The sequence below is a fragment of the Xyrauchen texanus genome, chromosome 47 (assembly GCF_025860055.1).
Source record: "Xyrauchen texanus isolate HMW12.3.18 chromosome 47, RBS_HiC_50CHRs, whole genome shotgun sequence".
Taxonomy (NCBI): domain Eukaryota; kingdom Metazoa; phylum Chordata; class Actinopteri; order Cypriniformes; family Catostomidae; genus Xyrauchen; species Xyrauchen texanus.
This window is the reverse complement of record NC_068322.1, coordinates 13,878,182-13,891,895: the sequence shown is the minus strand read 5'-3', so window position 1 is coordinate 13,891,895 and position 13,714 is coordinate 13,878,182. Positions and strand designations below refer to the sequence as shown.

General features: G+C 40.7%; 1 protein-coding gene across 4 annotated transcripts in view; it reads left to right on the top strand.

The window, feature by feature from the left end:
* The window catches only part of sox5 (SRY-box transcription factor 5), a 293,062-nt gene that overhangs the window by 242,052 nt on the left and 37,296 nt on the right, over nucleotides 1-13,714 (top strand). For all 4 annotated transcript variants that reach the window (XM_052120818.1, XM_052120817.1, XM_052120819.1 and 1 more), the window contains 3 exons: nucleotides 5,031-5,117; nucleotides 8,807-8,979; nucleotides 10,526-10,594. In XM_052120818.1, the coding sequence (XP_051976778.1) occupies nucleotides 5,031-5,117; nucleotides 8,807-8,979; nucleotides 10,526-10,594 (329 nt within the window). The remainder of the gene's footprint in view (nucleotides 1-5,030; nucleotides 5,118-8,806; nucleotides 8,980-10,525; nucleotides 10,595-13,714) is intronic.

Sequence of the window (13,714 nt, the reverse complement as noted above, 5' to 3'; positions counted from 1 at the left end):
TTTCTGCGGCATTTCTTCCTCAGTGCTTTTCTGAATTCACAGTCTTGCGGTGTCTCTGGCGTGCTGGGAGAGCACACAAGTCCACCACCAATGTTTGAACGTCCTTTAGAAAGAATTTTCAACACAGTCTCTGGGCAAATAAAAGCCGTACATAAATTGATCATCAAGCATGATTATGATCATCTTTTCATTTGATAGGGGAATTCAGGAGCAGAGTCAACACAGCATGTTTGTTTTCGGAATTCGCTATTTAAGATCTCATGAACTCTGATATTTATATAAAAAAATTACATTTAAAATTAATATTGGTCTCATCTGTATTAATTGATCACACTGTTTGTGTCACAAAGGCAGCAATTAATTGCTAGTTTCACAATTGAAACCCAACTGTGTGTGTTTGTGCACACTTTTCAGAAAGATCTTAAAACACAGCAGGGCTCTGGTCTACTGTGTGTATATGTGAGCATGCGTTTCACTTTAAAGTGTTGCGATGGACATATACAGCATTAGATAAACTGACTGGGTGCTTGTATAATTGGTTATTCAGTCCTGACCTCTGTGGCGGCTGGGAGCTGCTGCAGTTTTCCACTCTTTGCCAAGAGCCATCAATGTGGAGCCTGTTCTGGTGCTGCGTGCTGGGCCGGGCCCGAGCCAGGGCCTTTCCTGTGAGCCCTCCCCACCCGCTTAAAGCTGGCGCTGGGACACTGGCCCTTTTGTTGTCCACTGAGGGCCTGGCTCATTTTCTCTCTCTCCTTGTGTCATTCCCCCTCTGTCTCCCCACTTTTCTCCACTGCTCCAAAACCTCCCCACCCCCTCTTTCTTTTCCGAACAAAACATCTCATTGGCTTTGCAAATATGAGATAATTGGAAAAATGGAGTTGGCCGTTTGGGGCTGACTCAGAGCATTTTGGGCAAAAAATAGAACTGCTCTGGCAAGGAAAAGAGAAAGAGAGAGGAAAAAAGATGTGTAGAGTTCCTCTAACTCAACTGATTAAGCATGGTGCTGGCAATGCCGACGTCATGGGTTCGATTCCCAGGGAACACACAATCTGATCAAATGTATAGCTATCATGAAGACACTGTAAGCAGCTTTGGATAAAATGCATAAATGTATGTGAGGGAATTGTTTGTATGGGCAGCTCGGAGATCACCGTGGTGTTTGAAGAATGAAAGTTCACTCAGTGGTGGCAGATCTTGAACGATCCTTTCACTATTTTGGCCAGGTGGCCGGCTATCTTGGCTCCAGCTCTTCCCAGCTGCTGAAGTCCTCTGGTGCCAATGAACCTCAATAATGCCCCATAATTCACTTATTATTGTCAGATTTACTTCTCCTCTCCCACAGTGCAATGGATGGTGTGGTCGATGGAGAGTTTGCGATCTTATGTGCAAGGCTGCTGTACAAATGAGTGTAGGGAAAAAAGATAGAAGTCAATGTGTCTTGAACAACATAAGCCTGTTTGAGTTTTTTTTAAATAGTTTTGCTATTCCATTTGGTAAGGCCAGTGGCACAGAATTTAGACACTTCACCTTGAAAACATTCTCTCTCAATCATGTTCTTTATAATTGAGTCTGGCACACTTGCTCGTTGTCTCGAACACTCCCTTCCTTTGTGTCTTTCCAAGAGCCTCACTGTTCTCTTTCCGCTGTGCCCGTCAGGCAGTGCTGGTCCCACCAAAAATATGCTCCCCACTTCATAAGGGCACATACGTAGGGTTCCACCCAGTTGCCACTACAAGACCCCATACAAAAATGCATACAAGCGGTGCTTCTGTATTGGGAATAGACTAATCTGACTGCGCCCAAAGTTTATGCCCTCTAACTTTTCCTCTATTACTCTCTCTGTTACACCCATATTTTTACTGGCGAAACCTCATTCAGCAAATATTGAATTTAAATCTTTCACTAATATGTTTATCTATGAGATATGATAAGTGTTTACAGTTTGGGGCGATAAGTGCATAGTTACAATGTGGTAATGATGTTTAAAATAAACTGTTACCCAGAGGCTGTTAAATGTACTGTTAAAAAAGCTGTTAGCTTGTAGGCTTGCCTAGAGGAAAATGATAAAACTACTTACTAATGTGTTTCCTTCTTATACATTTTATTAAGGTTGTTTAATCAGACTTGTTGTTGACATTCACTAAGTGACTATAAAATGAATGTAAATAGCATAGCTATTCAGATAAATAGAATTCAAATTTGGTTATTTGGAAGAATTTGATGAGAAATGTGGACTTAATTGAAATCTCTGACTTTAGATTTCAGACAGATTTTGGCAAATCTGAGCACAGTGTGAGACATTGTTAATCTTTCTTCTGAAACTCAAGGAGACACATGTGAGATGAATGGGGTAATTTTTAGGAGCATAATCTGAGAAAGAGTTGACTTAAGCAAAAGAGTCTATTTTTTTGTTTTAAGAAAAAAATGATGATGAGCATGTTTAGATTACTAATCAGCCTGTGTGTGTTTTGATAAGATGGCCAAAACATGCTTATTCCAACATATCATTCTTATTTAATATAAAAACAAAACAAAACGCAACCTCACATTCTGAACTGAGAGGTTCCACTATCAAGGGGGCGCTTCAGACTAAAGTCCTTTTATTCCCAAGTGTAAGAAAGGATGAAGAATGAGATCAAGATAGGGGAGCTGCCATGAAAGACAGATACAGCAGCATATCTGCTTCCTGCTCCGTTCATTTTGCTGTAAACGATTGCGCAGATCCCCGCTGTGGGCTGTCACATAAAAGAGGCCTTTCTTTTTTATTAAAAGTTAAAGTGAAGGAGCTGTCAGCAGGGACAATTGCAGCCATGTTAATAAATAAAAATAATAACTATTACGGTGCTGTGGTGAGCGAGAGAGAGAGTGAACGATTGACATACTGAGATAGAGAGAGAGAGAAAGCAGGCAGGGGGGATGCAGACGAAGCGGCCATTTGTTGAAACCTTTCGCTTGTCAAAGCTCTCGGGCTTAAAAGCCTCTGCCATTGTTACACGCAGATGCTGGAAAAGAGGGTGAGAGAGGGCGAGAGAGATAGACAGAGAGCTGGGGGCTAATAACACCTGTTGGGGTGACAGTGAGACAGCTGTCATTGGAAACAGCAGCAGTGAATGTGATTGGCTGAATGGCGAAAGCCTGCGTCTATAAACCAAAGAGTACAAAGAATAGCCAGTGTTTGTTACAGGCCTGAAAGTGTCAAACTTTAGACCTATTGAAGTCCAGAGGCGAGATCAGGAACACATACGTGGAAAGAAGCAGACCAGTTTTAAACTGCAGACATGCCACTGAGGAAGTTTTTCAACTAAAATGATATTTAATATTTGGCAAGTCTTTGAGTATTTGGCAAGTGTTTCTTAAGTGTGAGAATGTATGTGTGTGTGCCGCCCACCTGGGGCCTGTACAGTCTATCAGTTGCAAAGATGCAGGTTAGTGCTCAGTGTTTTCGACTCCAGCTGAATTGGTAATGGTGCCACCTGGTGTTTTTACTTTCTTGTGTAGAAGTGTGTGTGTGCTTTTAGGCTTTTGCATATTAAAATTTTTCCAATTTTGCTTGACCAAAGCGATTTACAGAGCATTCAAGGTATACGTACATTTAGTCAGAATGTGTGTTCCCTGGAAATCAAACCCATGACCATGGTGTTTCAAGTGCCATGCTCTACCAGGAACGGTACAGGAATTTCATACTCAGAGAAATTAACAAGATACAGCTGAAAAGGAGAAATTCAAATATGATTCCTGTGATGTTGTGTGTGTCTTTATTCACGGCTTCCCAGAGTTGTGTGTGTGTGTGTGTAGAGGAAAAAGAAGGGTTTTGTGAATAAAGAGTTGAGTTGTAAATGAGGGAAAGGCATTTACTTTTATCCATTCAGAAGACACTTTAATCCAAAGCAACTTACAGTGCATTAAATGGTAACATTTTACAAGTAAATGGGTTCCCAGAGAATCGAACCCTTGACCTTGGCATTGCAATCACTATACTCTAGTAGTTGAGTGACAAAAACATCAATGACAAAAAAAAAGGATGAAGATGAATGGGAATGTGTAATGTGTTTTTTGCAGGTGTAGAAAAGGGAGATTCAGTTTGAAATAAAGCGGGAATTGGATTTCCGATAACACATTTTGACCCGCTTGCATGACATTCTCACTGGTCAACAAATTCCTAGGTCTAGAGTTTGTTGCAGTTAAAATATTCTCATCTTTTGGTCTTGTGGTGGAGCATTGCTTTCGCAAACCCTTTCATTTTTCCTCTACGTCCATGCATCACAGAACCCAATTTAAAATTACTGGATTTGTGGTGTAAACTCTATTGTGTAGATACCCTTAGGGGCCATTCACATCGAAAATAAACAGCCTTTAGTGTGTCATCAGCAATTGAATGTAGATATTTGCATATGTGTATGTGTGTGTAGTTCATTTTCTCAACCTTCTAAATCACTGACTGCTGTCATTTACCATAAACATGTAAACCTTTTGTCTCTCTCTTGTTCTTTGTCTCTCTCTCTCTCATTTTTTGTTTCATATCGACTTTAATTGTTGTGTTGATGATGCTGGTCTATGTGTGTGTGTAATATAAAAGCAGATAAGAGGAATACTGGTGGGGGGGGAGGATGTTAAGAGTTGTTGTAATTTTTCTCTCTCTCTTGTTTGAGACGTCCGTCCTTGGCAGGTTAGTAATTACCGTGTTGGGCAGCGGGTCCACAGGGTGTATTAGAAAAACAAAGCGCACAGCCTCGATAATGTGTCCATTGTACCCGGTGCATTAAGAGCCTCTTTGTGTTAGCCAGAGCATAGGGCTAATGATTGGCTAACAGCAGGTGAGGAAGCCGCTTTCTCTCTCTGTCTTTCTCTTTCCTTCTCTCTCTGTGTCCCCTCCATCCTCTCTTCCTCCTGCCCTACTGTTGGTGCCATTAGAGAGACGGGTCTTTATTACAGCAAATGGACTTTAAATGAGCTATATTGTGATGTTGCCTGCCTGTGGTAATTTCTCTCGCTCTCTCTCTCTCTCTCTCTCTTTCTGTCTCTTCCTCCAGAGGCCCCCAGCATTGAGAGGCTGATGTCTAAGGACTGGAAGGACAAGCTGTTGGCCATGGGTTCTGGTAACTTTGGAGAGATCAAAGGTAAAACAATAGACTTTATGTGGTCATGTGACCTCTGAGTGTGTATAGATCTGTTAATCTGCTTCTCTTTGCTGTGTTTTCTCACAGTAAACTCCACAGTATTCACAATTCTGATCACTTATCGGGTCAAAAGACATGGTTTGACAATTCAAGCTTTAGAGCGAAGCTGTAATCATAGTTGTATGTTAAAATTGTATCAATCTATTGTCACTGTACGTAGATATCTACAAGTATTCCAAAAGCTCAGGTATGCTAATCCGCCAAGCGCTAGCCCTGTTTGCCAGCCCTGGTTAATGATCTGCTGGGATGACATGCTCAGCAACAACCTCGCTTATGTTATGTCGGTTAATGCTACATCCTGTTAGGTCACTCAGCTGTAGCGAGAACACACTCCACTGTCACTTTAACAAGCCTCCGTACACCTACCTCTTGCTAGCGCCACATTCGCGCGGCTAACTCTGGCACCCAGGAGTAAATGTTCTTCATTAAGCGCCTCAGAAATATTTAATCAAACAAAGCTTGGAGCAAAAAGCAAATGGCATTGATCAAGCCGTTGGTGCGGTAACCCCACTGTGATGACATTTCAAGAAGAGAGCATCCCCCGCCATGACCACGATGACTAGCGGTTGGAGAGGGCCCTCGCCACTGTCCTCTCACTGCGTGTGTGCTTACGCATACCCTTTATGAATCCGATACACAAATGTATTTAAAACAAGTAAAGGTACTTTTAAAGGAATGAAAATGTCCTTTGCTGACAGATACTACTGACATAATTGTCTTTGGGACAGCCCTAGGCTTTGTAAACAGTAAAAAAGAGTCATGCGACTAGTATTCACTGTTTTATCAAATCAGTAAACTTGCCATCAGAAATTCTGTCTGCCTGTGAATCATTTTGCGTGTTTGTGGGGGGCAGAGTTTTAGTGAGAGCAGTTGTCATTGAAGTAAGCAACATGGCAGAAGTTAGCATAAAAGCTAAATCACTGGCTATTAACAATATAGCATGGCCTTGTGTGTTTTATTGCTTTTAGAAAATGGATACTAGATAATACAAATATTGAAGAAACAAACTTTAGTCCCTGACGTTTAAACTAAGGCTAACTGTTGCTCTCTGCGGGTGCTAGGCAATCCAGTGTTTCATGTAATTTCATTATTAGTAAATCATGTATTTTAGCATGACTGGATCACTACAGTACATTGACCAATCCGTATCCAGGACCGGAACGATCCATTTTAGAAAGAGAATTAATGTATGTTAAACCCAACTTAATATCAGCCAGTGTTGGCTACAAAAGGGATGATCACAGAGCAAAAGAGACAGAAGAAAAGAGAAAGACAGAAGAAAAGTGGTAATGAACAATAAGAGCCTCAGGCTAAGCTCTGACTTCTCTGTCTTTCTTTCTATCCCTCATGTAACACAGTAGTGTGCTGCTTTAGGGATTTATCTTTTAAGCCTAGTCATTAATTAGCAGTGAAAGCTGCTTGACAGGTATTACATTGTTACAAATTGGTTAATTACTGTGTTTTGTGACATGAGGCAGGCTGCACAGGCAGCCTTAGGATGTTTAGAGCAAGAGGAAACCACTTATTGATCCAAAGCTGAACTTTCAGTAGCCGAGGTAAAAAGCCTTTGCTTGTGATTGATGAGAGACTTGCGTGCTTGTGTGTGTGTGTGTGTGTGTGTGTGTGTGTGTGTGTGTGTGTGTGTGTGTGTGTGTGTGTGTGTGTGTGTGTGTGTGTGTGTGTGTGTGTGTGTGTAAACACCTTCTGTCAACTTGAGATTGGCACATAGATTACACTGTGTCGGCAGTTAATTTGCCTCTCATTTTAATGAGCAAGTCTTACAGACAGCCTTTCTGATTCATACAGATGTACACATTTTAAACAGGGTTCCCAAAGTCATAGAAAACATAGAATATCAGGGCATTTTAAAATTATTTAGATTTTTAGGCCTGTAATTTAGAAATAAATAACATTTTGAAAAGTTATGGGAAAGTCATGGAAATTTAAATTGTGAGTGTGGAATTTTCTACTTTTTCCCTGATCTAAAATATCGCTCTTTGTGAGTACAATCTCTGTTATATAGTCTAAAAAATTCTTATCCAGCAATCCAGTTGTTAAAAAGTCATTGAAATTGTATTCATTGGTCAAAAGGTTTTGGAACCTTGTTTAAAAATCCACTAGGTGATGAGTTGTCTGAACAACTTGTTAGTCTTAAAGGAACACTCCGGGTTCAATACAAGTTAAGCTTAATTGACAGCATTTGCGGCTTAATGATGACTACCACAAATATTATTTCGACTTGTCCATCCTCTTCTTTAAAATAAGCAAAAATCTTGGTTAAAAGCACCTACAATGGACACGAATAAGGACTATCTGTAAACGTTAAAATACATCTTTAAATTAATTATCTGCTTTCAAAAGTATAACCAAAAGATGTAAACAATATGCATGTGAAGATAACGTTTTTTTGTTTAATCAGTGTTTAATGTAAGTTTTTAAAAATGTAACTATTTTTAACTTAACATGTTGTCTTAAAAACCCAACACTCATTGATCAAAATGCAATGCAATGGCCAAAGATATCCGTCTGCATGTGAACCAACAATAACCAATGAACCAGTCAACAGGCAATACTTCTAAATGAGATCAATTTAAAGACATACCTTCTGAGAAAGAATTTTGAGCATACTGATGGTCTAGTAGGTACTGTTATTGTTAATATGCTAAAATCCTTTCCAAGGAGTTACATCTCTGAATTCATCCTCTTTAAAGCATTTCAGCTAATAAATGCTAAAGTTAGAAACAAAATCTGCAGATAAACTCACTAGTCGCCCTCACTAATTGACTAATTGGTTGTAGGATGACTAGGTCAAGCAAAAGGGTTTTTTAAGTAAACTGGGAAAAAATATTTCTTTGATCCCTCATTTTCTCTGGAACACACGTCACTTTTCACACAAGGCCCTCCCTTGTCCCGGGACTGGCTCAAATGCACACCCTCTTGTGAAAGCCCAGTCTGGAAGCTGTTAAGGGGAGATGCAGGTTTATTTTTTCAACTGGCCGCCTGTGACAGTTGCATTTATTGTGCATTGTTGAGTTTGTGTGTGTGTGTAGGGGTTACAAATGGAGCCTACTCTCACCTTCCTCCCAGGGCAAAGGGTCAGGTCAGCTGCTATGACTCCTTTCTTTCTCTTGCTTTCTTCATCATCTGTTTTTCCCCTGTGAGGAATGTGGCCCCTCAGAAGGTAGAGACGAGAACAATGGGGGATTGTGGGGCCAGGCGAACGTGTGTCTGCGTGTGTGTGTGTTTTAGCATAGATATATGACCTCAGACACACAACTGCACACACATGAACTCATTAACAGACATGTGCTCATTTCAACATTCGAACGCTTTAGGGGATTAGCGCACACACGCATACTTTTTGATTGGTTGTAGTCTAGGGCAATACCTTGGTGGAACGACATCCTGTCGAGTGATTTAGTCTTCCCCTCCTGCCGTCTGCTCTGGGGCAGCTCGTATGTCAGAGCTCTCTCAGCTTTAGCCGAGGTTGGAGGTCAGCTCATGCTAAATGTATAGCGACGGTTAGGTAAACACAAGAGCAATGACACATCTGAGCGAGAGCACATCTGGGTGCAAGGCTTCCTCTACTGGCTCTTTGACCTGTGGCCTGTGCCCTTCCACCTTTGCAGGAACCCCGGACAGTCTGGCGGAGAAGGAGCGCCAGTTGATGGGGATGATCACACAGCTCAGCAGTCTTAGAGAGCAGCTACTGGCCGCCCATGAGGAGCAGAAGAAACTGGCCGCCTCACAGATCGAAAAACAGCGCCAACAAATGGAGCTCGCAAAACAGCAACAAGACCAGGTCAGCCATACATATTCAGCATGTATTTTAGCTTGTATGACTCATATTAGTAATCAATTATGCACATCAACACCCTCACATTTCCTGATGAACAATGATGTAGAGCACTTAATTCACACATACACACATGCACATACCATTTTTACATTGTGTCATATCTAATGATGTCAATATTTAGAGAGCGGGGTGACCGATATACGCAATGTGATTTACTGACAGCAAATGAATGGTCAGAGAATTGAACAATTACATGACATTTCTATAGGATGTATTACATTTTTTAGTTATCTCCAACTCAGAAATATTTCAGCAGATAGCAGTTGTTCATTGTGAGTATAATTTGTATAATTGAACTTAAATGCAATATTTACTCAAAATTCTGTAACTTTGAAGACAAAAATGTTTTGGGACAAGGCTGCTGTAGATTTTAAAACTAGCTCAATTCTGTTAATCAGCCAAGTGGACATTGTTTTTGACAAATTTTGGCTGATATATCGCTTTGTCCTAACAAGACACAATGCAATAAAACAACAAACCTCATTGAGGATTTCTATAGTGATTCTTACATTTTCAAGTTACCTCCAGCTCTAAAATATTTCAGCGGATAGAAATTGATTTTTGTGAATACAGTCTCTATACAGTAAATCCATTTTAAACGCCACACATATACTCAGAATTCAGTAAATTTGAAAATGAAAATAGCTTTTTGGCAATTCTGTCAGATTTTAAAACCAGCACACTTCTGTTAATTGGCCACAGGGACATGGTTATCGGTTGATATATTGCCTCATCCAAGTAACAAGACAAAATTAAATAAAGCAGCAAACTTGGTTACTATTTTTCTCGTTGTCCATTTTGGGCCATAGTGATTGGTCCAAAATGTAGTTATTTTGTCACTTCGCGCAGTATTTTGCTATCAGTGAAGACAGAATAATTTACTTGACGCTGGAAACTTTTGGTTGCACCTGGTTAGGACAGAGTGACACTGTGATTCAGTGTTATCAGTTTAAGTGTGTGTGTGTGTATGTGAATGTGTGTGTGTGCGTGTGTGGAGGAGAGGTAAGGGTGTGTATCGTATCAAACTAACGTTTTCCTCGAACCACGTTCACAAAGAGACCTTCTGTTCCTTCCATCCTACACATGTGTTTGTGTGCGTGCAGTTTTCAAGTCTCCTCCAGCAAACAGGCAGGAGACTAAAGGTGTTTGCATACAGAAGAGTGTGCCTTAGCTTTGTTGTGTGCGGTCGCTTCTGGAGAGCTCAATTGTACAAAAGAAAACAGATCTGTATTAACATATTCACTAACACACCCCTCTGCTCACACACAACGCTTCAGGACAAGGCGGCACTCTTTGGTAAATATGTACTGTATAAAACAAAAACACACCCAGATGCTTCAAACACAAGGAATTTATCTGCACATACAGTATACACACATTTACCCTCACACTCACTCACAGACACAAATAATGTCCTCTTTAAACATATCGGAAAGTGTACGTTTTGAAAGTTTGGCATAAGTGACAGTTTGACATGTTTGGTCCACAGATTGCACGACAACAGCAGCAACTTCTGCAGCAACAACACAAAATCAACCTCCTACAGCAGCAGATCCAGGTGAGTCTTCATTTATATGTGTGTGTCCACTTGTAGAAGATATACATGTGGTTTTGAAGGGGTATGTTTGGGTGAAGTTACAATGCGAATGACTTGTCACCATGACAGTGGGGTTTCATGACAATCAAACATTCTAGTCCACCAATCAGCACAATCAACCCCCCTCAACCAATTACATACAAGCATCGGCCTTGATGTCCTGTGACATTCCAGTAGTCCTTTTCTAAAGCAATCTAAAATGTACCAAGTAAACCATCCAAGACACGTTAATTCTTACCACCTCTCAAAGACATTTTGTTACCTCTTTTTCAAAGTCTAGTAAGCTGCCTATCTAGACTGATCTTTAAGGCAACATTAGTTCCAAATCAGTCACTTATGAGGTTCAATTTCAGGTAGGATACTCCCTATGTAGGCAGTATAGTGAAAATTTAGTCTCAGCAATCTATAGTATGAATCTAATGATCTTAAATAAATGTGTAGGTAATGTCCTAATGGCTGGTAGGGGGGCTTGTGGAAAATAAAGACCCATTTTGATGGGTTTGTCCCAGCTGACTGATAGATAGGCCAAAGACACACTGGCCTGCTTTGTGTGTGCAGGTGTGAAGGGAATGAAAGCTTTGTGAGCAAGAGGAGAGGAGATGAGATGAGTCTAATTTGCTTGATAAAATGAGACTTGAGAGAGGACTCTGCCAGCTTTTGGCCAGGAAGCCACATCACACTGAGACTATTCACACACTCGTACACACACTCACACAGATCAGTCCCCTCCACTGGACCCCTGCCATTCACTTTTAGTTTGTGTGTGTTGCAGCTGTGTTTATTTGTGTATGAATGTCCCGACAACACAGCTTAGATTGAACATGTATATGTGAGACTTGTATGTCTATGTCTATTCTAAAATGTATATCAGCTCATGTCTGTGTGTTTTTTTTGTGAATGGCTGTGTATGTGTTTATATTGGTCAGGTTTTGTTGTGAGGACCAAATGTCCCCCAAGGTTAGCAAACCCTGAAATTACCTCACAAGGATCACAAGGAAAACGGTTTGATAAACATCTAAATGATGTCTTATGCAGAAATGTTTCGGTAAAGGTTAGGTTAAGGGTTCGGGATAGAAAGTATCATTAGCTCAATATAAAAACAATAGAAGTCAATGGAAAGTCCCCACCATGATAGAAAAACAAACTTGTGTATATGTGAGCGTCATAGCAGCTGTATGTGTGTCAGTCCCTAAAACACTTCCACTTGGGTTTCTTCAGCCCTGCTCGACGCTCACAGAAACAAAGCTTCTTTTTCCCATGACTTTGCACCCTTTTCCCAAACAAGCACTTCTCCGTTTAGCCCAGTGGAACAATAGTTTCTCACAGTCAACATGGAGGAGGGGGGGCAGGAGGAGAGCCTCGTTATGGGCCAATCATATATTAGCCCCAAATCACCTCCGGGAAACACACGTTTGACTTGTGTCTAACACAGGATGCTAGCATACTATAAGAAAACACTTGTGTCAGATACAAATATAGCAGTCCTGAAATTTTTGAGCATGTTAAAATTTCTACAAGATGCTGCTGAAATCTAGGACCAGACTGCATGTCCAAATAAATGACAATAACTCAACTTGAAATCAAAATTGACCCTATTTACTTTTTTTAATGTACACTTTTTACAGACTGTGATGACACGTTTCCACGTTACTTAGAAGTGTAAATCAAGGAAGATTTTTATATTTTAAAATTGTTTTGTTACCTAATAACCCTGGCATTGCTAAAGATCGGGTTACCACTACTGCGATGGGGTTTTCTAATACATCCATCACGCTTTAATTTGACAGAAATTCATGGAAACATAATAATACGTTACTGATCTTATTGTGAATGATTCATCAGTGCACATTATTCCAAAGAAAAACGTTTGCCTTTTTGTAATCTTTCATCAAAGGGTAATAACTTGATCCGCCTCTGAAATTACGTTCCTTTTCGGATTATGTCACAAAGCTCTCTTATTTTTCGATCCCAACTGTCCAACCACCTGCCATATATATTTTCCACAATCCAATCAATTCCTAATGGATAAAATTAAGTCCCACCTTAAATTTTTTCACTTTATATATCACATTACAGAAGTAAAATGGTTGCGAATGCTGTTTCGTCTTTACTTGAAAATGAAGGGCCTGTAGCACACACATGGACCACATAGGAACTTAATTTTGTTCCCTCTACTGAAATAACCAGCTGGCCGAGCAACTTAAACCAGCTAAAACCAGCAAACAACCTATTGCTGATTTAATGCATTTGAAAGACCTTCTTTAAAGATTTCCTGAAGAAAATCATGAGGTTAAGGTGTCAGAGTTACTTCTTTCCCAAAAACAGACAAAATGCACACAATTAACACATATAGCTCTCAGTGTGTGGCCATGTCTTCAGGCTCTTGGGGGTTAAAACACATACACTCCCTTTCATTCTTATTAAAGCTGTGTCTCCTCTTGGGACCCCTCATGGAACCTTCACAGGACCCCTCACGGTTATCAAACCAGCAAGAGAGGCTCCTTTGGATGAAAAGAACACACCTGCTGAGAAGCCTGAGGCATATATGCAGAGGCACACGGCATGAAATGTATATGTATAATACATTTCTATGCTTAACAAATAGCGTAATGACGAGACAGGCCTGTGGACACTATGGCAAGGGAGCTACCCACTGGAGCTGCCCAACCTCATGCGCTCCATTGTACTCTCACACTGTTCCCACTGTCTGCTCGTATTTCTCTCATTAGCAGACTCACCTCCAGCTCTGCAGGGTGCTGTGCTGGTGTTAGAAAGTTTCCGCTACCCATGCGGAGAAACAGGGGTGACGCTCCTCCGCTGTGAAAGTGGCGGTTAAAGCAGGTAGCCAGACCTCCCATGAGGAGCATTCACTGGCTAATTTGATGTCGAACATCAGCCATTTAGCAGAACATGTGCATTAGCCATGGCTAACGAAAGACTTTTAATTGCAGTTGTCGCATACTTTAGCTAACTAAGTGGTTGAAGTCTTTAGACGCAGTGACGACAGAAACTGATGGCTGCTTTCATCTTATTAGTGTCAACTAACAGTTTTTCAAACTAACCCAATAAAGAGCTTCCACA